Source organism: Cupressus sempervirens, chromosome 5 (assembly GCF_028749045.1).
Source record: "Cupressus sempervirens isolate cs-2001-9-10 chromosome 5, ASM2874904v1, whole genome shotgun sequence".
NCBI classification, from domain to species: domain Eukaryota; kingdom Viridiplantae; phylum Streptophyta; class Pinopsida; order Cupressales; family Cupressaceae; genus Cupressus; species Cupressus sempervirens.
The window spans coordinates 181,628,440-181,654,874 of NC_143122.1; the positions used below are offsets into that span (position 1 = coordinate 181,628,440).

General features: G+C 35.2%; 1 protein-coding gene across 1 annotated transcript in view; it reads right to left on the reverse strand.

The window, feature by feature from the left end:
• Positions 1–23,610, reverse strand: part of LOC149555013 (B3 domain-containing protein At3g06220-like) — a 56,392-nt gene extending 32,782 nt beyond the window's left edge. The window contains exon 1 of the mRNA XM_089829044.1: positions 23,009–23,610. Within this exon, the coding sequence (XP_089685170.1) occupies positions 23,009–23,218 (210 nt within the window). The 5' untranslated portion in view covers positions 23,219–23,610. The remainder of the gene's footprint in view (positions 1–23,008) is intronic.
• Between the last annotated feature and the right edge of the window lie 2,825 nt (positions 23,611–26,435).

Below are 26,435 nucleotides of genomic sequence, written 5' to 3' on the forward strand. Positions count from 1 at the left end.
GCACTTCATTCCTGAGAACTTAGATCCTCTGCCTGATCCACCTGACCTTCCTCCATTAGATCCCCTTCCACTGTAACCTCCTCTGCTACTTGAGTCACCCGCTTGCTCCTTAGGGTTAGACTCACCTTGGGACCTCTAGCCTTGTCCTCTATTGTTGAAGTTTCCCCTACCTCAATCATTCCTTCCACTTCTCCCTCCTTGTTGCTGCTCACTCTTCCTCCTCAGCTTCTCTTCAACTTTAAGAGCAAGTTGAAAACATTTCCCCAATGTATTTGGGGCCAGGAGGCTAATTTCCTCCTGTATGTTCATCCTTAGGCCATTCAAGTACCTGGCCACTCTTTCTGGTTCTTCCTCTTGTTTCTTTGCCCTGAGAGTTAGTCTATGGAACTCTTTCGTATAGGCACTCACATCCATTTCTCGCTACTTCAAGCTTTGCAACTTCTTAAACAATTGCACCTCATAATCTGCAGGCAAAAGTTGTGCCTTGATTTTTCCCTTCATCACTTCCCATGAAGAGATCATATTTTTGTTATTTTGTATCCTTTCTCCTTGAATATAATTCCACCATGAGAGAGTAGATCCTTTCAACTTTCCTTTTGCAATCCTTGCCCTATCATTCTTTGGAACTTCATTCAACTCGAAGTAATTCGTAATTGCTTCAATCCATTCAATCACTTCCTCACTATTGAGACTACCTCCATATGTAGGTAGCTTATCAGTAATATCTCCTTTTATTGACTTTAAGGCATCAACGAATGCCTTTTGATCTGCACCCAATTTTGTTGGTGGATCCTGGTGTTGTTCTTCTTCTTCATCTCCACTGGTACCTTCTTCCACCTCATTCTCCTTATCCTTGTTACTGGACTCCTTGAACTCCTTCAACTTCTCTTCTAGAAGTTCCTCCATCATCTTTTTGATGTCATCTGGAGTCATACTTTTCGGAGGTATGGTGTGAGCCTCAGCTTTAGCCTGTGATTCTTCTGCAGACATACACTTCCCATCAAGATCTTGTCTCGCTCTGATACCAATATGATGATGAGGAAACAAGAATAAAAATAATAACAGCCGTACTTATGAGATGGAAGGAAGAAGCTAGAGAATTCTACAGCAAAGTCATACGAAAAATGGCAAAGACTTCAATATGAACAACACCTTACAGTTTGTATCCATTCATTCATGGCAAGCACATAGAGATGCTGCCTCACCACATGCATGATCCCTCAACTCTCAGCCTGTTCCTGCAAATGGCCATGAAATAAATATTGTACATTCTTCCTACCCACTTTCCACCACGTTCAAGCCACATTACATGGTGTTCACGTAAGCAAGAGGCATATCTATTCAGATTGACTTTCAAAACCTTTTGTGAGTCTGTTTCCTGCAACAATGACCTCTACGCACAGAATAAATACCACTACTATTTTATTTAGAAGAAACTAATAGAGATGATGTGCATCAATTTGCAATATTAAAATATTGAGGCTTGCCGGAAATAATAGAGCATAAAGCTAAATAACAGGAAACCACCACAATATTTTATTTCATCTATTTAGGGCACAACAAAAATAATTTCACAATCCACTCAATGTTCTTAGCCTTCTTCTTAGGAAAAGAAATATAAATCCATACCCTCACAAAAGATTTTGGAGAGAATTTATAAACAAAGCCAAACAGTTAAGAACTGGTTTTGGCAACCACCAGACCCGTAAAGGTTTTGTTTAAACCTTTACTAAAGTTATAACACAATATTAAATTAAGCCCTAAAATTAAACACCACCCCAAATGCAATGCAAACCCTAAAATTTAATAATAACAAAATATTTAAACACCGTCACAAATGCAATCCAAAAATTTATTCCTGTGCCCAGCACTTGCTCCTGCAACACCACCTCAGCATACTTAATCTTGTAAAATTCATTTCACTACATCTTTTATCCTCTTCACTAGAAATTTCTCACTGAAATGTTCTAGAAATTGTACTAGTCCTAATATCTTGGCCTCAATCCTCCCTCGTCACTTTAACTTGTCAATCTTCATCTTTCCTTGTACTGACTTGCATCCATACTTTCCTTATTGCATGAGATGTGCATATTTTCAATTCTATCGTCACCCTTGGTTAAGGTTTCCAACAAATTTGGCTATACAGCGTTGAACAAGGCATCTTATAATCCTTCCCTTTCATCATTGAAGTTGTGATATCCTTCTTGTCATGTTTCTCTAGTGTTATAATGATTTCTCCTTCAAGCCTTGGGATTGTTGACTTTGCACTTGCACTTCATCTTTCATTTCAATCCCAGCCCTTTTACTTTCTTGATAAATTACTTGCAGTTGCTTTGATGATGCTTCCACGTTGACCTTGATATTATAGTCATGAAATGCCCGACTTTGAACCTCACCCTTGAACCTCACCCTTACACATGGAGAAGCTCCACATTGGACAACCTCCTTCACTTGTAATTCTAACCTTGAAATTGCACTTGCTTGAGCATACCTTCCATGGTCAACTCCAACTCACCTTCATGCGTTGATCCTTGCAAACCAAGAGAAAATACCTATGTTAAGCTTATGATAATGAATATGAACAAAATAAGGATACTATTATGATAAAAAATCCTTTCCTAATAGCATGATTTCAACTCAGGATTTAAGCTGCACTTGGAATTCCCTTTTGGAATTAGACTTGGATCTAATCTTGTTCTAGGTCAGCCAGTATATCTTGAAAGGTTATGTTGCTTGGGAAAATATATATGCAAGTTTATATTCTCCATTCAAAATGCGATTCCAACACAACTTCATCTTCTCTACTCTGGTCTTAATCTGGGTGGAAATCAGATAGTTGTAAGGATTATATTCCCAAGATAAGTTCGATTTACAATGATTAATAGAAATTTTCTCAATAGGAGGCCATAAATGCACTAGCTGTTAGGAATTTCCCTTAAGATCTGGATGGTAATCAGGGGAAGCCTTATAAGAACCTCACCTATGCTGGCCAGAAATTTGGTATTTCTTGGGAACTTTCTCTTTGGAGTCGAGTGGAGATTTCACCCTTGTTAGGTGTTGGATTTTCGAAATTTTTTTAAGAAATCACCCAAGTCTGCTACAATTCACACTCCTTCTAGGGCAGAGTTTTATGCCTTAATTCTGATTTGTCTCTTTATTCGTCCCTCAATCTGTTTATTACTCCTCATAAACACCTCTCATGGATCAAATTCAAGGGTGTTTTCTTGATCTGCTCTGCACTTATTAAATTATTTTCCGCTGTGGTTGAAATGATAGCCTCCAATGTCATATATTGACATCTCATAGGGAGACACCTCTATTAAGCCTACATGGCCAACCTTGTATGTCATTAACATTTAAATTCTGATCTCCAAGCAAGCTGACCCTATGTATTTTGTTTCATGATGTTTCATCTTCAGGTAACTTTATTTTGTGTCCCCTTGCGATTTATTTCAGTCTTCCCTCATTTTGCAACTTGATACTACATGAGGGGAAAATTGAACAGCATGAGGACTCCATTAAATTCACTTCCCTTTGATTCTTCATCCAATGCCATGGTGGAAAATTGATGCTCATTGGGACAAAGTGAGTCCTCATGTTTTTCCTTATATTTGTCCTTAAATTCATTTAGCCTTACAAGTGTAACAATGATGCCTATATGAGCAAATGAATTCCATGATTTTTGATCGACCCTCGCATATCTTTTACTTGGTGAAAGATTTGATAGAGATAAGGACAATTTGGTCCTCATACAATTTTGCACATTGTAGAGAGGGTGGAAAATTGGTCCTCATATGGGAAAATTCAATCCTCAGCATTTTTAGCACGAAGCGCAAACTCAGCCTCCATTAGGACAAAGTGGAAAATACACATCCATCGGGACTTCGGTTTTGCCTTCGAGTGGAAAATCAATCCCCCAACTAATATCCCAAATTTTTCTTTAAGTGTTTACTGTTTAGTCATTTGAAATGGTGACAAATTGACCTTCGTCAAGACTTTTTAATTGTAACTTGATTGTTCATGGAAATTCAATTTCCATAAAAGCTTTGATTATATTTTACTCTCTTGTTTTTCTTTCTTTCTAGGTGTGGAAAATCAACCTCCATAAGGACTTTTCACACTAACTTGCAAAATTTCATTGTTTTGCTCAAAATTGAAGGCAAGGTAGAAATTTAATGCTCATGAGGAAAAAAAATTCTCATCAAAGCACCCTAACACTTAGGAATTCAACAAATTTTGCATTTTGACTTCAAACCTTGAGACTTATTTACGCTTGCAATTTGGCGACATGAAAGCTAGACCACACATCAAGGCAAAACTTGAACTTTGGAGCTCAAAATTGATAGTCGACTACTAAGACCCTAAAAACTGGCACAACTGAAAAGAAAAAAGAGGAGGGCCCATTTACAAAGGGACGTGTGTTTACAACACAACAAATGAAAACCTTCTCCTGTTGTTGCAGTGACAAATTATGGCCTTCTAGGGTATGATATGATGGCTTGATGTTACATCCCAAATTTTCTCCTAATTTTTTATTTGATCATAACTGTTGGTTTAACGAATTATTACTTTTCATGATCATGTGAAATGAGTTATTTATAACCGTTGATGAAATGACCAGTAACCTATAACTGTTATTAGATGATTAGGAATTTTTTGATTGGAATTAACGATTAATATATTTTGTTTTGAATTACTATGGAATTAATGTTTTGGCGAGAATGTTTTACATGGATGATTGCAGGAGAACACTGAAGGGAGGGGAAGTATTGCTAAACGGGATCATTGGAATGGGATGTTCGTTTGGTTCAGTCATCAGGATCGACAGGTATGACCTATGACTTCCTTGGAAAGGATACAAAGACTTGTCCACAGGTTACATTATGGGACCACATGAGCTATTAAGGATACAATATAATAAAAACATAAAATAATCAAAATTAAAATATAATACGTACCTTTAGAGATTGTTTATTAATTTTTATCTTATCATTATAATAAACACTACTATTCGAACACAGAAATATAAAAATGAAATGGCACCAATAAATTATAATAATATAATCTAATGATGTCACCTCATCAACATACTTATGTGAATGTATATAAGAACATACTATAATAATAAAATAAAAATTATAACCCTTCAACTCCTCCTTATTTCTTTTCCCTCTATATTTCTCTTCCTTTCAAATCGAATTAATGTTTGAATTCGAATGGTCATCTTGAAACCGATGGAAGCCAAGGAGTCTCGACTAACCTTTAAAGAAGCCATGAATCGATTTAGGCGGATCAGTCACTCCCTCCTTACTTCCTTCCACTCCTTTCTTTTACATTTTATATTAAGCCGAGCTTAGACGTTCTCAGCCGAACATCTTTTCCAATTTTTCTCAACCTCGATTTCCTTATTTTCCTAGATACTACCGTCGACTGAAGTCTGAGAACCAGTATCAATTTAGCGAGTGACCTAGTAGTCGTTAGGAGTTCTGGCCAGGAAAAGAGCCACATCTTAATCACAGGTTACATGTCTTATTTTTATCATCTTTTTTTTCCAAGTATAAGCCCGACTATAGTCGGCTACTCATTCCAAAGTTGAATGAAATACCATAGAAGTATTTAAATTTCATAATTTGATTTCACTGAGTATAATGTCTGATTTCAGTCGATATTTAATGATAGGAGTGAGAATAAAATAAATATGTTTCAAGTTCATAACGCCTATTCTGATTTGAGTATCCATCCATAGCTGGCTATGCATTGCAGACTGAGATCAAATTATAATACTTGTTGTTGATTCCTTGCATTGCATAGAGATCATTGAAGATCTTCATCGAGTATCCTTGTGATTTACATCATATATGAATTCAAAAGGTAGCTGTAGAAAACCAGACTAATTGTGTGAATCAACATCAATGCCCATGCTATCATAATTTTCCAAACATAATCAGAATACTTATAACACCAAGGAATTCACCGGCAAGATGCCATATAATTGGTGAAGAGGTGTAAGTAATATCAAAATGCTCATAATCTTACGAACACCAAGGAATTCACCAGCAAAGAAGCCATGGAATGGTGAAGAGGTGTAACTAATAACAGGATGATCATAATCTTTCAAGCACCTAGAATTCACCCAGCATAAAAGCCATAGAATGGTGAAGAGGTGGAATTAACCTACAAGAGTCAATAATGAAATCAAATATGAATATCTAAATAATGAATAATTAATAGCTCATGCGTGTCCCGGTAATGGAATCTGTTGTCAAGTCGAGTGGTGGTGATCAGGTCCATGAACCCGACTGAAACCCTTGGCCAAGGTAGTTTATAAGCATATGTGCCAATCTTGAGATCACTTGTTTGTCCGCAAACGTCAGTTATATAGGTATAACTGATTGGGCACTCAAACTACCTGGTAGCTCGGATGGCTCGACTGAAGAACATCCCAAGCCTGATCTTGAGGTAGGGAGGGCCATTATAATAAGTTAGGATGTGTGAGAATAAGTATGGTCCAAGCTTGGAAGGTTAAGCCTATGTGAATACTTCTCCTCTCATCAATGCCCAAGTTTGAACAACTAGATAAAGAACCTTCCGTTATTACTGTATGTTTCTTTTACACTTTTTCTTTTTAATCCTTTAGTAGGAATAATTAGGCAGTTTTATATTTCAGAAAGAGTAAATAATTGTCATTTACATTGAATAAGTGTTTATTTCAGTTGATGTAAATTCAGTTAAGAAAGTTAGTCATTACTTATTTTTCAGCTGAATATGTTATCAATTAGAAATGGTTAAATTGTTAGCAATGTATATATTTATTTCTCGTTCTCGTTAAATCAGCTGAACATGAAATACAGTTAGATTAGAAACAGTTATTTTATCTTAGTTATATTCGGTTAGTAGAAGTCCTTGTCATGTGCAATGGAATCAGCTACTTATAAATCAGCTCATTAGGAGTTTTAAATTAGTTATGAAAAATTCGTATGTTACACTTGATGCCAAGTTTTGACAAAATTATTCTAGCTCCTTCTAGAATAAGTCTTCATCAATCTCCTCTTTGCTTCTTTCTTCAGCAGGGATTCTATTTTCTTCACTAGGGAAGTCCTCTAGATGGTTAGGAGAATCACCAAGCTCCTCAACATCCCCTTACTGCTCCAAGACTTCTATTGATATAGGCATGAGTATGCCCTCTTCCTTGAGGTCAACAAAAGGGAGCTCATCCAATGAGAGGTTCAATTTCTTTCCATCATCTTTCTTAATGTTCTACTATTGTAGTTAATATTCTTCAATATGTTCTAGTAGTAGGTCTCATCTTGTTCTTTAGAGCCCATGTGATTTCATACACAGTAGGTTGCACCTCCTTCCTCTACTCGTTAGAACAATCAGCTCTCCAGACAACAGATCCGCCTTTGGAATTGAAGAATGGAATTGTGTTAGGATAAGAGAGGTGATCAAGTGCTCTTTTCTGTAGAGGAAACTAGAGAGTTTGTTTCTTGAGGAATTGATCTGTAAGAGATTCGTTCTTGTGGAATGACAAACTAAGTCTACACAAGTACAGATTCTTGCAAGGGCCAAAGGCCCTTGAAACTTTGTACTCTCAAATGAGGAAATTGGGGAGCTGATCCAGCGTCATGCATGAGTTGCTTCTGCCTAGCTTCTAACAGTCTAATTTGTTCCTCTTTAGCAAGAATCTATCTTGCAAGGCACTCTCCATGACAATGCCTTTGTGCCTCCATTTCTTGCTAATGAAGATAGGCTTGATTGAAACCTCCTCATATGGCAAATCATACCTCTGTCCATTGCCAATAGCCTTAAACTATTGTTGGATATATAATCATATATATTTGATGCTAATGCTTTCTAAGTCATCCCTGTTCTGTAGCAAAGTGGGAGAATAAGCATGCTTGTTGGAAATAGGGTAGGCCTACTGGAGTTGATGATAAGCATGGCTAGGTAGACAACAAGGATGAGTAGGAGTGGATGGGAGGTAAGCACTAGGAGTGTAGACAATATGTTGTACCATGGCTGCATGAAGTAAAACACGTAGCACCTCTAGCCTGTTATTTATGGTAAGGTGATATGATATTTGCATTCTCGCTAAAGGAGGACATGCTACTTATACTATCCTGACATATTGAAGCATAAAGGAAGCTAGTTATTTTAAACAAAGTTTTAAACAGGCAATCAGATCTGCTCTATCTAGAGAAAATGGGTGCATGTCAGTAGAGTTACTAGAATGATTAATTGCAAAGTTGCTAGGTGCTTGAATAGACTGCCTGAGAGGTTAGACACAGGGAATAATGCATCAAAAATCTCTAGTGAATGAGCAAATTTCACAAACATTGACTCCACGGCATGCAAAAACTATTCACTGACGGGCTGCAACAGGAGAATGAAATGTCAACAGTAAGTATGGTGAGGTATCATCAAAATCGGGGCATTTTGCAAATAATTACCCACAAGGATTGGGGAGGGCCAATATTGATGATCTCCTACCACCCAAGGAAGGAGGGAATACACTTGGGGTAGCCATGTGCTGCTGTCATAATCATCTTTAACCTTGCTCCCGTGGTTTCTCAATTCGGCTGTGTGAGAATTTTGAACATCAACAATTTGGATCACACTCTGTGATCCATCATCTTTGTTCTCCTATTACTCTCTTGCATCCTAATGATGGATCACGGAATGTGATGCGAAATGTTGATGTTAAAAATTCTTACAAAATCAAATCCAGAAACTACATTAGCATTCTTATAGATTATGGAAATCTGATAGATTTGATCTTCAACTTTTGCACCACTTCAATATAATTAGTATTGTAGGGATTTCTAATCACAAGAAGGAAGGTGTTACCATTTATATTTGCTAATAGAGTTTTTTTAGTCCTTGTACTGTTTGTACCTTTCATTTTTGTAAGGAAAAATAGAGCTTCCTGCTATTCTATCATTGGCATGTTTCTGGATGTGATGTACCTGGGGTTTATGATAGTCCAAAATGCATGAACAATACAAATATCTAGGACTTTGATGTTTGTCCCGACCATTGAAAATTACTAAATCTGTTAGACTATCATTAATAAGAGCAACACTCAAATAAACTTCAATGGATTAACAATTTGGAAACATAGAATATAATTTACAGAATAAAATGCCTTGTTGGAAACAATGGAATTTATAAGTGCTGTTGGTAAAGATTCATGTTTGGATTGTTTGGTTCTTACTTCTTACTGCTATAGTTCCATTTAGATGGGTCATATTACTCTAGGAGTCCTTGCTAGCAGTGTAAGATCGGCCTAGGAAAAAAATATGACACTCAATGATCAAAATGAAAGCTCTTTATTTGATCCATGTAAATGAATATCTGCCAGCTGCTGTGGTCAACCTTCCATCCCTACAGATCCGACTCTAGATAAAAATTTGTTCTTTATTGATTGTTGATGTCACCCCACAATTGAAGCCTCCTTTGATCTTCTTCTGTGCAATGATAGGAATGGTAGAGAACGCAGAGATCACCCAAGAAAGGGGTTTGTTCAAATAGTTTCACCACTAGATGTCTGTTCCTAGATGTAGCCCGATCTATTGGTAAAATCAGGCCAGTGTTTGAACTTTGAAAGACAATTGAAAATTAAAGCAACCCTAATGTTTGAAATTGAGCGTAAATAAGAATGGTGGGTGAAGGGTTTCATCCTTACCACACAATCTCTCTCCATAGGGGGGTCCCCATCTTTGAGCAAATGTTGATTTGCAACAGAAAAAATTTTGACATACAAAAGCATAAATCATAATGGCGCTCAAAACAAAGTTTATACTTGCTGCTGGGAAATTGGTAGTCTGTGTTGACCCCAAAATTATTTAGTTTTATCATTGTTATTTATTATAGACTAAGTCGGTCCTGGAAGCAATTTTTTCTATTTTAATATACTATTGAAATAATTGGTATTATTATTGTATAATTATAACATAAATGTTTAATAACACTCTAATTGATTAAAATACAATAGCATTTAAAGGGTGTAGTTATTCAGGGGATATGACAGTAGAACAATTGTTACCGATCATGAATAGTTGCAAGCTGGCACAATTTAACAGAATATCTTTTATGGAAGAAGTTAAAGGATTTCAACTAAAGGGAAACAACATTGCAGCCACCATGGTACTTAATTAGGTAATATTGCAAATGAATTGTGATTGTTCTAACTTATTTTCAGCCCTTACATTATGTGACTTGAACTCTACTATGGAAGGCCTATATTGAAGTCTCTTTCAAGGTCTTTAAAATCATGAGTGACCCATGAGTGACCCCTCAATCAATCAACAATATCATCTTGTGACCCTACGATACTCCCCAAACTCTCAAAGAAAAGTACCTAGGTGCCCCAAAACAGCAGTAACAGTGCCTCTTATCTCTTCTTCAGACTCAATCCCCACCATAGGATCATTTTCTTCAGATTCTGAATCCTCTTCAGGAGTGTTGCCCTGATTCTTGTCAGCCCAATTTTTTGAAATTTTGTGTAAATCCAGAAATTCAGCATCCAAAAATCCTTGTTAGTTGTACATTCATCATGACCCAATGATTTTCAATCTCTTTTAAGAGCGCTTTGTTTTTATTTTGGTTTTTTCACAAGTTTGTATTGGATCAAATTTTAAACCTATGATAAATAATTAAAGTTATTTTTTAAATATAATTTTAATTATTTTAATATTCCTTAATTTACCTTCAAAACGAGCCCTCTTCCAAGAAAAACAACTAAAAACTCCTCAAGTTGTGCTCTCTCTCATAAAGCACTCAAAATACTAAAATTTCTTACTTAAAAAGTTAGAAATGCTAAAAAAAAGAGCATTCACAACCAAACCAAGTTTAAGATGCTCAAAATTTGAGCACTCATAGCTAATTAAGTTGTGACTGCTCACAAAGTGTTTTTGAGCATATGAAACCCATAAGGTTATGAATGCTGAAAATATGAGCATTCTTAGTCTCTCTTTAAAACCACACATTACTGTTTTTCAAAGAGGTTTAAAGAAAGAGACTTGAATTGATGGATCTATAGTAATTTGTGTTACGGGGAAACTTGTCTTCCCCCTAGGAGACATGTCTCCCAAGACCTCAAAAAAGGTTGGAGAGTTCATAATGAAGTCTCCTAGAGTTTGTGAATCCAAAAAGTGAAGTCTCCCCAAAGTCTCCTGATAAAAAAATAAATGTAAAATATAATCTTAAATTATTTTATGCATTTTTGGCCCACATTTTAATAATTTTTAATGCAAAAATTAAAACCCATGACAATTTAAATGATTTAATCATTTTAATATTTTAATAAATTAAAAAACATTAGAAACACTTTTAATTTATTTTTTTAATTCCACAATCCAACCCGACCAGTAATAATTAGAAATATTTAAAATTTTGTTTAGATAATAACATGAAATCCAACATGGAGACTAATGATTTTTTGGAGAGCATGATAGTCAAAGACCTTGAGATGGATGATCACGACCTTGTGGAGTAGATGACAGTATCATCATCATACTAGATACTAGATAGATTTATGATTTTTGTTTACAATATCAGGTTCTTTTATTTTTGTTTGCATATCAGCAGTTGTGGTGAGAGAGGAGATGAGATGGTTGAGGTCCTAATGGATTTTTCTCAACTGACAATGACCTTACCTAATGGACGTGAGGAATCTATGATGAAAAGGACTACACTTGTTGCAAATACCTCAAACATGCTGGTGGCTTCTCATGAGGCTTTAATTTATACAAGTATCACTTTGGCTGAATGCTTTTGTAGCAAGGGATACAATGTCAGTATATGGCAAACTCCACTACTAGGTATGTGGAAGCTCTTCATGAAACGCCAGGACATTTGGCTGAAATGCGAACAGATAGTTGATATCCAACATATCCGAGAGCACAATTCACTTTTATAATGTCCCTAGTTGGGACTTATACTTAATTTATCCTAAATTTCTCAATTAGGGTTTGAATTGGGGTATTCCTTGATAGGATTATTTATTTATCTTATTAGATTTAAGCAATCTTTAACACTCATATCCAACCTTATTACTATTTCAAATCAAGGATGTAAGGTGTAGGTGTTATCCAAGTCGCCTAGAAACCAACAATGGATTCCCCCAAAGTTTATAGGTCCAAGTCCGTATCACGAAGGCTTATAGAGAGCTGATCCCTACCCTCTCCTGGGATAAGATCCATTTGCTTGGATTTATACAAGCCCCTCCTCTTGGCAACATCACAAACTTCCCTTCTATTAATCAAATAGTAATAGGATTGAAATATAACTTTTCTACACAATTTTAATTTATATATCTTGAATATATATAAGGATCTCTGATCCTAATAGGATGTAGATAGAATACTCTGCAATTCATCATTGATTTATAGATAAATTACAGCACATCACTATGCTGTCATATGATACTTGCCAGCCATTTAATTAATGAATCCTCTTTTAGCAGCCACTGTTAATATGTATTCTAAATATCAGATATAAATAATTATTTTCCTTTCCTATTCTGTGATGACTTGAATGATGGATAACATCTTCTTATATATTGCTATAAGAAAGGATTGCAACCCTTCATAAAAGATGGGACACAACTCTTGCTAACTGATCCTCCTCATAACAATGATTAAATTTTATTAGTCACTTATCACACTATCTTTTACATATTTATAATTATTATTTTAATATTAATATTTTATTTATAAAATTCTTATTATTATTATTTAATTATATATTATTAAATTCTATTTCTGAGGGGAGACATCACAGCTTCTTTCTAAGAAAGGGCTGTTATAGCTAAATGCTTGGGAAGTCTAGACCACACAGGTAGTGTAACAATAGTTGGAGCTGTTCTCCTGGTGGAGAGTTTTCTGATCCAGTGACTACAACAATGCTCGGTATTGTTCAGATTTTCTGGGGTTTTGACAAGAAACTTGCTCAATGCAAACATTTTCCATCTGACAACTGGCTTATAAGTTATAAACTATTCAAAATACACAAATTTTTAACATGCTTTCAAATCATGGGAGTGCAGACTTGGCACAAGAACTTTTTGATGCTATGCCTTGGAGAAATGCGACCTTGTGAATAGAGAAGCCCGGACTTGGCATCCGAACTGTTTAACAAAATACCTCAAAGAAATGTCATCTCATGGGAAGTGGTGAATTTGAGATATGCATCGGATACGTTTGTTAAAAAGGCCTTAGCAAGTTTCAACCAAGTACAAATGATAGGAAAAATGTCGAATTCTGCAACCTTTCTCAACGTCCTCATTGTTTTGGGAGCATTCAAAGTAACAATTATGTAGAGTGTGAAATCATAAATAAATCGCCCAAATTGTTTGAAAGAGTGCCTCAAGGGATGTCACCACAAGAAACAAAATGAAATGATTGCAGAAGACAAAGAAATTCAGAAAATGGAGTTTTTGGAAAGGCTTTCAAAAATTAAAACAAATGCAAATAGCAAGGGTGAAACCATGTTTTGCAGCAATTGTTCATAATCCATTTCTGCTCATGTAGGCAATTATACAAATTATGAAAACTTCAGAACGGATTATCGACATTTCTAAAAGCTTTTTGGTGGAGAGACTTTTGTCGATTATTATAGTTGGAGTGCTCCAGTAACATGCATACAAAATGTGAAGCATGAATAAGGGCATGAATTGTTAGACATGCTGCCTTAAATGTGGCTACATGGATTGCAATAATTGAAGGATACACACAAAGTTATGGACATTCATAAAATCATAAACATACCAGGTTTTCTCCAGAAATTATAATTGGGAATGCAGATTTCAAGGGCAAGGCTGCAAAATATGAAAGCACAAACAAGGTACTTGAACCATTTGAAAGAATATCCCAGTTGAACGTTGCATCATGAAATTCAATGGTTGTGAAACATACAGAAAATGATCTGTTGAAAAGGCTTTAGAAAATTTAAAACAAATGCAAAATCAGTCTGTGTAAAGCCATTCCACAACCTGCACTACCATTTGCCATTGCCTGTGCTAAATTGGGATTCTTTTAAACTGTATGAGGACAGTCCCAAAAGTATTGTAAAAAGAATATTTTTGTTAGATGCTACAGTTGGAAATAAACTGCTCAGAGAGATGTTATACAAGGAATGAAATTAAATGATTTCAGAATGAACTCAAAATGATTTGGCAAGGACGTGAAATCAACATATTGCTTTTGCAAAAACATCTTGACAGATTGATGGAGATGGTGATGACTCAACAATTTAACTAAGTAGAAGAAGCTAATGTTAATTCCTCAATGGATTTTAATATAGTAGGAAGATCAAAAACACATGGTTGCCAAGAGTGGATATGCATTCTTCTTTTGTGGATCTTGAATTTCACCATCACCTTTACCTTTATCATTTTCAAAATCTGTCATGGGGGGGGGCCTTGTCTGGATTTCTTCGTTATTGATCCTAAAATTGAGAACTCTTCAAAAATGCCAATGTCATAAATGTTATCAATGTATTTTGAGAAAATTGGTACTTCTTTCACACGGGGCAACTCAAAGGCTCTCAAGATGGTGCAGATGGTAATGGTTCAATTAATTCAGTGAATTTGCTACTCTTCAACGTGTGGATCCACTTAGGCTGATGAGATGGTGTGATTAAAAACCTATTAGTAAAATTGAGGTAAGTGAGGTTTAAAAGTAGAGGAACCAAGATTGAGATTACCGGTCTGTTGTTAGTGGAATCCGATAATTATGTGAGACAGGATGGTAAACTTATTTTGAAGGAAGTTTCAATGCTTGAGGCCTCGCCGGTGAATAGCAATTCTGCAACATTTACTTTATACTACTTCACCAATTCTCATAATGCTGGAAGCTTGATCAAGTCAATGAAATGACTCGGAGAAGGGAAACATTCAATTCAAGAGAAAATTTATCAGATGAATTTTCTCCTTTTGCTAGAGTCTTCCCTTAGTTGTTGGATACATGACTTGTTCCCAATTTAAAAAGTCACTTTTCTTTGATATAATAGAGAACATATTTGACAAGAAACCTAGAAGTTCTTTGCAGACAAGCATTAAAATCATTTTCTCCTGGATTGACCTCTTCCCCTTCTTGTGTCACCTCAAACCTGGGCAAGAATGAGGGGTGTGGGTGTAGGAACCCTGCTGTTTATGATTTTCAAATCAATCCTAATTTGAGTTCCTGCTGTCTACTCCATTATTGTGGGCAAATCTGATGAAATTGTTGGAATTATTTATGTTTTCCAACATTTGAAGTCGTAGTTGTGTGGTTTTCTCCTGTTATTCGGCCATTGGTTCCTACGTTTGTGCTATTTGTTGTTGTATCTGCAAGAGGCTCTCCATTCCCCATCCCGATCTGCCATTTTTCCTACATTTTCATCTAATTCTCACTCCAATCTATTGTGAGGCTGCCTGTATCATTTCTTCCTATGTTGCTGAATCAGAGGACTTTTCTGAAATGTACTGCATTTGGATTCTGGAACAAATCTCCTGTGGGTACACATCTGGGATTTGTTTTTTTAAATGATGAAATGTGTGGTGATTCTATTTTGATCTTTTAGGTATTTTTAAGACCTATACTTCTGATTAGTGAACTCTAAATTTATCTATCATGAGATTCTGGCTTGATCTTGTTGATACAGAAACCTGAATTTAAATTAGAATGGTATATTCTAAAATTTGATATTTGTAATGGTTTTGCTTAGCATATGTATTGGTATATGACATTCTAAACTTAATTTTATTTTTAGCTGCATGCATGCATGCATACATACATGCATGTATGAATGTATGTATGTGTGCATGTATTTGTATGAATGTACCCAACTCCCAAAAAGAAATCCTTCTGTACTGGGGTTTCATACCCACTCCCACTCCCAATTCAGCAACTTAATTTTCTTCTCTCTCTATGGAAAGCTGGTACCTTTAACTCAATTCAATCAACCCGAAGCACCCTCATGATGGCAGGACAACTCACCTGATACCAATCTTATGTACCTAGAATTTATTGACTGATCCAAAATGCACGAGCAATACAAATATTTACAACTTTAATGGTTGTCTAAATCATTGCAGACTGCTTTGATTTATTAGGATATCATTAATAAATTAATAATAGCGCTACTTAAATAAGCTTCAACGGACTAACAATTTGCAAACATAGAATAACATTCAGCCATTAAAATGCCTTGTCGGAAACAATACAATTTATAAGTGTTTCTGTTAAAGATTCATAATTGGATTGTCAAGTCCTACAACTCACCGATATAATCCCATTTTTGTGGGTCAGATTACACTACTAATTCTTTCTAGTAATGTGATATCAGCCCAGAGTAAAAATATGACACTCAACAATCAAAGTGAAAGACTTATATTTGATCTCTTTAAATGACAAGATCTGGCATCTGCAGTGATTCCTTCCAGCCCTGCAAATCTGAATCTAGAAGTAAACGTGTTCTTTAATGACTGTTGTAGATATCACCCAGCAGAGGAAGCCTCCCTTTGATCTTCTTCCAGATGATAATAGGAATGGAAGAGATTGCAGATAATGCCTATAAAAGGAGTTTGTCGGTGTCCAGGCCTATACTCAGATACAGCCTGATATACAGGTAAAATTAGGCCTGTATTTGAACAGCAATTGAAAATTAGATTGGTCCTAGAGTCTGGAACTGAATGTAAATAGTAATGGTGGGTGAAGGATTTCATCCTCATCACACAATCTCTCTCTTCACAGAGGTTTCGTCTGTCTTTGAGCAGATGTTGATTTGCAACTAAAAATTTTGACATACAAAAGTATACATCAATATGGTGCTTAAAACAAAGATTTCCATACTGGTTAATTGGATGTTGGGAGTCTGAGTCAGCCCCAAATAAAGATATCTTCATTATTTAATATTAATACTTAAAACTAAAACTAGGTCATCCCTAAAACTAATTTGTTTCTTTCTTTTATTTTATTATTTTAAAAAAAATTTATACTATTGTTATAATTAAATTATTATAGTAGCGTTTGAAACACTCTTATGAAATAAAATAAAATAACACTTAATAACAGTGTAGTGGCACAAGGGTCATAACACTGGAACAATTGTTTCCAATCACGAGCAGCTTCAAGCTGTCACAATTTAAGGGAACATTTAAGGGGATTTAAGTTTAAACCAATGGGAATCATCATTGAAGCCACCATAGTACTTAATTGGGTAAAATTAAAAGTGAATTGTAACTGTTCTAACTCCTAACTTATTTTCAGCCCTTACGTAATGTGACTTGAAATCTATTTTGGAAGGTCTACATTGAAATCCCTTTGAAGATGTTGGAGGAGCTTACAGGTTGGATCATGAAGCTCAAATAAGTGTCCAAAATTCCCCATCACAAGAGAAGAAATGAGAGGGCAACACAAATGTGGTGATTGTTTCCTAGGTTGTAAAGATTGCCTGCAATCACTAAGGGGGATGGAAAGGGCGAGATGTTGTATTGGGTGGTCTAAATTGTCCCACATGATAGAAACATCTAGAATCCTAGATTCTATAGCTTGATTCATAATATTGGCACTGGTATTTGAGTATCCGAGCTTTCTTGGTATTTTTGGCAGAAATTATTTCATTTGATAGTTTAAGGATCTAAACATTAGGAGTATTACAACAAGATTCATCGTTTAGGTTAGCAATTGCTTATAGGCGAGCAATTTTGAGGAGGATGGACTATTATGACTCCTTTTTCTTATTAAAATAATTAATAATATTATTTAAGTTGACCATAATAATTGACAAGTTTTAGGGCAACTTAATATATTATTCCATTTAAAGGTTTATCAAGGAGGTGCCTATATGTATTGAGGAATTATTCATGTTATCATTTTGCATCCAGTTTTCAAACTTGAGCAATTTGTTCAATCTAGGGCAGCCAAGAATGAAAACTCTCCATTTTGTGCAAGATTTGAAAGTACAAAAACCCTCTTGGATTCCAGAGTTAGGATCAAAGATTATAACTCTTGTTTCCCATTTTGAGTGATTCCAATCAGGATCACACTTGTGCTGATACATTGAGGAGTTGAAGACACTTTCTAGTTCATCGCAGTATCACTACCACGGTTTGTTGAATGTTTTCATCATTTTAAAGGAGTATGTGTTTTTGCTGCAGTGTCACTACAGTGATTTGATAAAGATTTGAGAATTTTGAGGATTTAATGTTGCTGCTACAGTGTTTTATCAAAAAATAAGAATATTTTAGGTCACCCAACATTATTTTTGGAGGCTACATTTTATAGTCAGACTCAAGATTGTATTGGAATTTTTGAAGACTTGGATTATTTCTTTTGGAGGATGTTTTGTCTCCTTTCTAGCTGTTGCACCTCTTGCAAGGTCAGCTGTCCAATGTTGTCCCATGGAGGACTTCTTGATCATTTTGGGAAGTGGAATCATTCAGTGTTCAAATCAGATCCACGAGGACTGTTGGAGAGTTAATTACAGATGTTTCTCATTCATTTTCAAGCCATCAATCCCTGCTGGGTCACCATATCACAATATTTCACTGTCCCTTTTCTAGCTTCATTTATTGTTACTTTGATATTTCCAAAATTTCATAATCAGATTTGTTGAGAATTAATGATCAGACTTTTAGATGAACAATGTTCAAGATTGCTATATTCATTTGTGATCTGGATCTACTAATGTACTTGAGTCCATATCATTCATTTCCAGTCAAGTTTGTGACCAGATCTACTACGGTAGTTAAAGTTAATGTTATAAGGCTTATTTTAACTTCGATCTAGTGTGTGTGTGTGTGTGTGTTTTGAAGTTGCACATCCTTGCATGATTCCATTGAGCTTTGAGGTGATTTCTTAGAAGTGGTAGAATATTGTTTATCACATGATTACCTAAAAATAATAAAATCATAGTTACCACCCTAGGAGCGGGGGGACATCAGTACATGGGGACAGGTTTCCAGGCAGGGGACACAAAGGAGCCTCAATTTGAGGATGGAAGGGGAGGGGGGGATGGGAGAGGGGTGTATATACTATATACTATACATGTGGTACATAAAATGCTAGTTATGAAAAGATGTATAACAATATAAGACATAATGATGTAAAATACTAATTTACTAAAACTTAAATACTTGAACATTGCATTGACCATTGAACATGAAGGGAACATTAAACATTGAACAATAAATATAAAAATATAAAAATACTCGAATCAGCAGATGGAAGAGTTCTAACTTCTATTATATAAATATTAAATATTAATAGTCATAGATATCAAAAGTATGAGTATCTCATCATAAACGACCAATAGGATATTGAAAAAATGTTTTTTTAAACAAACTTTATTTTTTTGTTTGCACAGGGGACGCCCGACTGTCTCCTAGAGGGGTCGAAGGATACATTCCTGTCCCCCTATCCCCTCCGGGAACACCGAGACATCCCCCAATCTCTGCCACAACTGCAACAAACTGGTGGCATCATTGGAGATACCAGAACGACATCCCCCCACCCCGCTGAGTACCCGTCTTCGAGACAGCTATTTTTTTTTTTGGTGGGGGGGGGAGACATCCGCGTGTTACACTGAATAAAATTCATTAAAAAAATCACGATATTTGTGAAATACATAAATAGGACATCACACTACATGAGATTCCTTGATTTAATAGAAATCATTGGTATGGATTTAAATCTATTTTCCATAGGGTTTTGGGGATGGTATGACATGTTTTGGGGATGGTATGACATGCAGTAGGAGACAACAGAGAGAGAGAGAGAGAGAGTGTGTGTGTGTGTGTGTGTGGAAGATGAAATTCAAGTGTAAAGCTTAAATGCTTCTAAAATATTACATTTCATAAAGATCTAGAATATCAGGCCAGAATTTATTCAAAAACATTTATATAGCTATAACCAGAATTTCTTTCAATCATTCATATGGACCGTGGAAGTATCATGTCTTTAATTAGGTACATGGTAGGTTTGATAAAAAAAATTCAGGACACAGAATCATGTATACGTATTAATTACAATGACACCTGGCTTTAGCAGAAGAAATAGAAACCATTGAACATAGGGCATCCCCAATTTATTAGTATGCAGAACTAAAGTCTAAAAAAGCTTAAGGGCACTAGCTAACAATCTGAGATTCACTTTTCATGAGCATAAGATTCCCACGTTTCAATGTTGAGATCACAATGGGAATAAAGTTCATCAGCATATGATCCCTATTGTATTTTGTTTGGAAAGAATCAAAATATCAAGCAAACTATTGTATCCAACTTTCTTGAGGTGCCTCTGTAGGTTTAATAAGAATATTTCAGGACACAAGATCATGTATGCTTATTAATTACAATGACCGCTAGTTTTAGCAGAAGAAATAGAAAAATTGAACATTTTATTCCACAGAACTAAAAAGCTTAAGAATACTAGCTGAGAATCTGAGATTCTCTTTTCATGAGCATAAAATTAACACATTTCCAAGTTGAGATCACGATGGGAATAAAATTTCATCAGCATATGATCCCAATTGCATAGTGCTTGGAAAGAATTTATATATCAAGCAAACTATTGTATCCTACTTTATTGAGGTGCCTTTGGTGCCGTTCTTGAAATTTAAAAAAAAATTATCACGATTCATATTTAGCATCAAGCAAGGTGTGCTCCAAATACATGTTTTCAATGCATCATTTTCATTTTAGTAAGCAATGTAAATATTCAAGGGTAGCTGGTTATAAACTATGCATACTCCTTTCCTTTTTTTTCCTTCGTCTTCAATTTCTTTGCAATTACAAAAATGATTGTTGCAGTTGTGAGTAGCAATATAAAACGGCAAGGGTTTTATAAGGGAAGTAGGACAATTTGTAGGCAACTCATGCATTTTTTTGTCTGTTTTTAAGTGAAAAATGAGGGGGCCCATCTCCAGTTTCTCTAGATGATGGGGGATGCCCAGAAGATGGCCTATGAAACTCTCCTATTCACAAGATAACAGTGGGGAAGGGGAGCAGAGGTGTGGAAAAGGATCACCATGTATCCCTGATTAAAATAGATTCCTTAACAATTGGCAGTTGCAGCATTTTCTTATGATGATGTCACCCAAGCACCAAAGTAAAACCACTAGAATCAAATCATTTTTGTAGGGGAGGCTCACTAATTGATTTGAAGAACCCCAATCATTGACCATTTTCACGAGTCCTGAATTCTTATTATTTTTCATTAATTTAAGACTTTAAGGCTTCAAAAGCCTGAAATAACTTTCATGGTTTTCTTAATAAATCCAAATTTATTGAATTTCATGAAATGTAAATGCAACAGAAGCCTTTTCTTCACATTATGATTAAGTAGATCGGGAAATAGAAATTAAAAAAATACAAATTTTAGATTTTGGTCCTGTTCTTACTAAGATCAGAGCACAAGATATAGTGGTCCTGTTGTCTCTTAGGTACATATATTTATTTCATTCAGCAAATTAGTGCTCTGAATGATAAATCATTCAACTTGCTCAATGTGAAACAGGTCAAAATTTGTTAAAACTCAAGACAATAATACTTACTGATACTTGGGTGTTAGCTTGTTTGACAAATACTTGGGTTAATCCACTTGAATTCCAAGATGTGAATATGTATATCCTGGATAAACATACAATTGACCTTTCAAGTCACCTACTTTTGTCATTTCTAGACATTAATATAACTTCATTAGATTGCACAAGTGGCCCACTGTGATCTGGTAATTTGAGTTCATAGGCGACTTCTGAGACAGAGCATTGCCAAATTCAGGAGACTGGGAATCGTCATATTTCCATAAAACCCCAAATGAGTCATTTGTAAACAAAGAAATATAGGGAAGTGAGCACGCTAAGGAGGATTTACAATGGCATGGAAAGGCACCGTACCGTCAGATGGGGTTATGTGAAAGCAAAGAAACACAACGAAGAAGTGACCGTAGTTAAAAGGCATTCCGACAAGAAGATTCCTAAAATGAAATTAAAATACAGCTGATCCATCGAGATGTTCCCTTTCGTAAGAATCAATCCTGTATCTCAAGTCATCTATAACAGTCCAATCACATGCCACACATCCGAATTTTATAAAAGAACACTCGGTGATTATTCATGGTGTTTGTCTAACAAATTAAAACAAGCTGTCTCACAAAGATAAGAGTTCACAGTATACCCAATAAGACAATTCTTGGCTTAGCACTATATCTATCTGGAGAGAAAGAATAAAAATTAAAGTGCATGCCAATTTATGGCAGCTGGGCTAAAACCTGTAACCATAAACTAGTGTATACTTTCGTCTGTTTATTCCCTTGTATAGCTGTATGATCTTTAAAGACTTCTCAACCAGCTGAACTTTCGTTAACATGGAACAGTTTCCTTTTCCAAACGCAGCTAATTGGGTCATTCTTGAATTCTTTTTATTTTTGGTCCATTTCAGTTGAGACAGTTGGGCCATCATTGAACAGCTCCTCTCTTCAAATTGCAGAAATTTTTAATTCAAACGAGGAACCATTTCCAAGGAACGGTCAATAAATCAACTGCATTTGTTCCAACATGAAACAATTATTTCTCCCATTTTAGCAACTGGGTTAGCAATATTTTTGTTTAATTTCGATTTTTCATTTCAGTCAAAGAAATTGGGTTATAATTGAACCTTTTTTTGTCTTTTGTATTTGACTGCAATTAGGAACTCTTAGAGCCAGTAATGACCTATACTACTTATATCTTGCAACCACTTAAGATTTCATAAATTCTTACCGCTGTACTTATTTTTAAAATTAAAAAAATGCATACTAAAAATTCGTCTGAAAAAATTGTATCACAATAATACGCATGCAACTGCTCCATTCAGAGTTCAGACACAGCTTGTCCATGACTTTGGCTTAACAAAATAAAAATCAATCACCTCAAAAAAGACAAAGACAGGAAAGCTTGCAGACAAATGTAGATTTCAAAGCCACAGATTGATTGTTTTTTTAACACAACTGTATAAATGCATGTAGATAATAAAAGAGAGTAAACATACCAGAACTTTTCTGTTGATTGAGTTAATGAAGGTGCAAAAAGAAGGCACATGTGAGTGTTTTAAACCTTTGGCTGACTTTAATCTGCATCCTGCAGTGCACCTCTGGCAGGCTTTAAACACGCTTATGTTTTTAGGTTTTTCTTCATACCACTGGGAATCCGTCTCAGGTATTTCTTTTTCTTTCTTGATATTTTGAAGCAGATCCATCATGTGGGTTTCAATCGATTTCTTTAAAGGCTTCCCAAATCACATATTTATATGAATTTCCTGAACATGGGACGGCGATCTGATTAATCGAAGAAATGTCTATTCGTTCATTAGATCATCATAGATTGAAGTAGTTGCTCAGAACCCGGAATAATAATTACTTCTCAATGTTTGGCTTGCCGAGTATTTATGAAGAGAACGCCAAAATTTCTGCATGCGTAAGAAAGCAATCTTTGAAAAAGCTTAAAAATGTACATGTGAATTCATTTGTTTCGAGGCATTATGTGGGGCATTACGTGCCATATTCTAGGCTCGCTTATCGCTTAGTGCCCTACAATTTATGATGGAGTACTTGAAAACTGACAACGTGCTCATCAACCTCGTCTTCGTAGAATGAATGTTTAACACTATAACAAATTTATTTATTATTAGTCCGAGGAGACTGTAGTTTTCGCCTACTTCATCTTAGTATTTTTTTTGGAAACATCTTAAAACATAATGAATGTGAAATGTTTAGTCTCAAAATAAGAATTTATATATTTTAATGCTATTTTTAAATTAATTATAAAAAAATTTGCTAGTGGTTTTAAAGAATTTAAAATGAAAAATTGATTAATATTTTTTTGTTTACCCATTTATTGAAAGTGACATGATTTAATTTTTATAACTATGAAATTGGCCATTTCCTAAAATATAGCATTAATAATTGATTAATATTAATGTTGAGGATCTATTAAAATTAATGTGATTTAAATGAAAGTGGCCACGTTCATTGAATTAAAATGTAATTTTAAATGCTTTTTTGTTGAGGTGTACCATCATATTTCTACATTGACGTGGATTGGAGGAATATTACAACCATCTCCTAATTAAACTGTAATGTTAAATGCATCTTGTTGTGGAAGTAATTCTCGAAAATTTGGCATTAACGATTAATATGTTGCAATTTGTTAGGCAAAGCAAGTATATTTGACCGATTGTTGGTACGTAACATTTTATTTTGTATTCTGCCATCGATTACTGGTTTTGCAGTTTTGCAGGTAACTATACATGGCTGCTATGCTTTGTTTGTCAAATCCGTTTTCCATGTGTGATGAGTTAAAAGTTGTTGCGTGTGATACTTCTCTGCTACCTGGTCGTTTTTGGGTCTTTTTTTTAATGATTTTTCCCCTAATCCTTTTCCATGTTTTGGTGGGGGATGGTTGCTATCATGGATATGGTTTGCAGGTTGTCTTAGGTTTGCTAGCATCATCTTTTCAATTTCTCATATGTTTATTTATTAGTTTAAGTTACATACGGAGACACTTCTACTGGATTTTTTCTCTGTACGCATCAGTGTGAAAGCTCAGCGGGCATTATTTCTAGAGGGGAGTAAAGTTTTCGAGGTTTTTGCAAGGCAATCTGGAAGGATCTAAGGCAGAGGATGATATATAGGCTAGCCACAGCAATGACGAAGAAAACGAGGAAACAGCAGCAAATAATGCACAAGAGCAGAAGAATAATGGTTCTTCGAAAGATTCATGCTATGATAGATACCTTATTAGTCACTATAACAGTTGCTTTTCAGCTTTATGTAAGCACTGGTGACTTTTAGTTATTTTAAGCCCTCCATTGTTGTAAATGTGCTGCTCCATGCCCTTTATTGAGTCTTTTTTTTTTTTTGCTTTCACTCAAACCCTACCACATTACAGAGTCCAATTGCTTGAATTATGATGCTGACTCTATTTCAAAATAAATCTTCCCCTTGCCAACATGAAATGTGGTTTGTAGTGGATGGTTATATTCTTGTTTCATTATTTCATTTCATGGAAAGTAAAAGTGTGAGTCGTTTTGTCGAGTCATTTATCAGATGGTTGCATTCAGCTTCGGCTTGCAAAAAATAGATGAATATACCCTAAAATGCCTCCTTTAAATGGCAACGGCTGTAAGGATGTTGGAATGACTTAGAAGCTTGGATTTAAGCCTACTTATTGTCATTTGCTTTAGTTTGGTATAATCTGAGGCCTTCTGTTAACTTGTTAATGTTATGGTCCTAAGGTTTCAATCTGATGTCATTTCACTTGGTTTCAACCCATCTTCCAACATTCTATTAAATGCACTCATTGCTTCAACGATATCACCTTGTCCACAATGCCCGATAATAATATCATCATGAGTGCAACAAAAAGGAGCCAAACCCATCTTCTTCATTTTATTAAACATTCGCATTGCAGTCTTCATTTTGCCTTCTTTGCAGAGCCCATTAATCAGTGGAGCATACGTAGAAACAGTAGGCTTCAAACCCTATGCTAAGAGTCCCAAATAAAATTCCAAGGGCTTCTGTACATTTCCCTGATTGCAGTAAGCATGAATCAAAGTGCTATAAGTAATGGCATCTCTAGACAAGCCATTTTCAAGCATTGTACTTCTAACACGGAGAGCCTCATCAATCTTATTTTCCAAATAGAGCGCTCCAATCAATGTATTATAAGCACATTCACCTGGCTTCAAACCCTTATCAGACATTCTACAACTCTGGTGCTTCTATGGCTATTCTCTCTTTGTATTTATCCCTGCTTCAGTCAGTATTCCATGTTCCTTCTAGTAAAGTCAAAGATGTCTAGTTTTTACTACCTTGATTTCAATAGTTTTTACTAGCTTGATTTGATGTCTTTTTACCATCAAATTTAACTCTGAAGTACTAATATAAATATTGTGATACTGATTGCAGTGCTTGTCAGTCATTCCATTGGAGATATTCAGATGGGTAATAATTAGCTATGTAGGGTTGATGTCAGCAACATTTCTTGCCCTTAATCTTACAATTCACATCAAAACTGCCTGTGAAAGATGGTTTCTTATACTGGCTGCAATTTACATCTGAACAAAGATATTGACAATTATGTTTCAATATTTTACATAGATCAATCTTCCACCTGCCCTGAAACTAATTAGCCTAATCAGGAATTTGTTGAGGCTCTAACATGGCCAAGCAATTCTGAGAATTGTCTCTGTATATTTATCTCCCAAGTTTTTTTAAATTCTGAATTTAGCTATTTCGTTTTTGAATTTATTATTTATATTAATTTTCAAAGTATTATATCATTTGCAATTGCTCATTTTTTCAATCTACAAATTTGTTCTCTGAGTTTTGCTATTACTTTTTCTTAAAGAAGACGTTTATCAAGATATATTCTACTTACTTAAGCGGCAAAGGAAAAAAGATTTCGCCATTTCAATA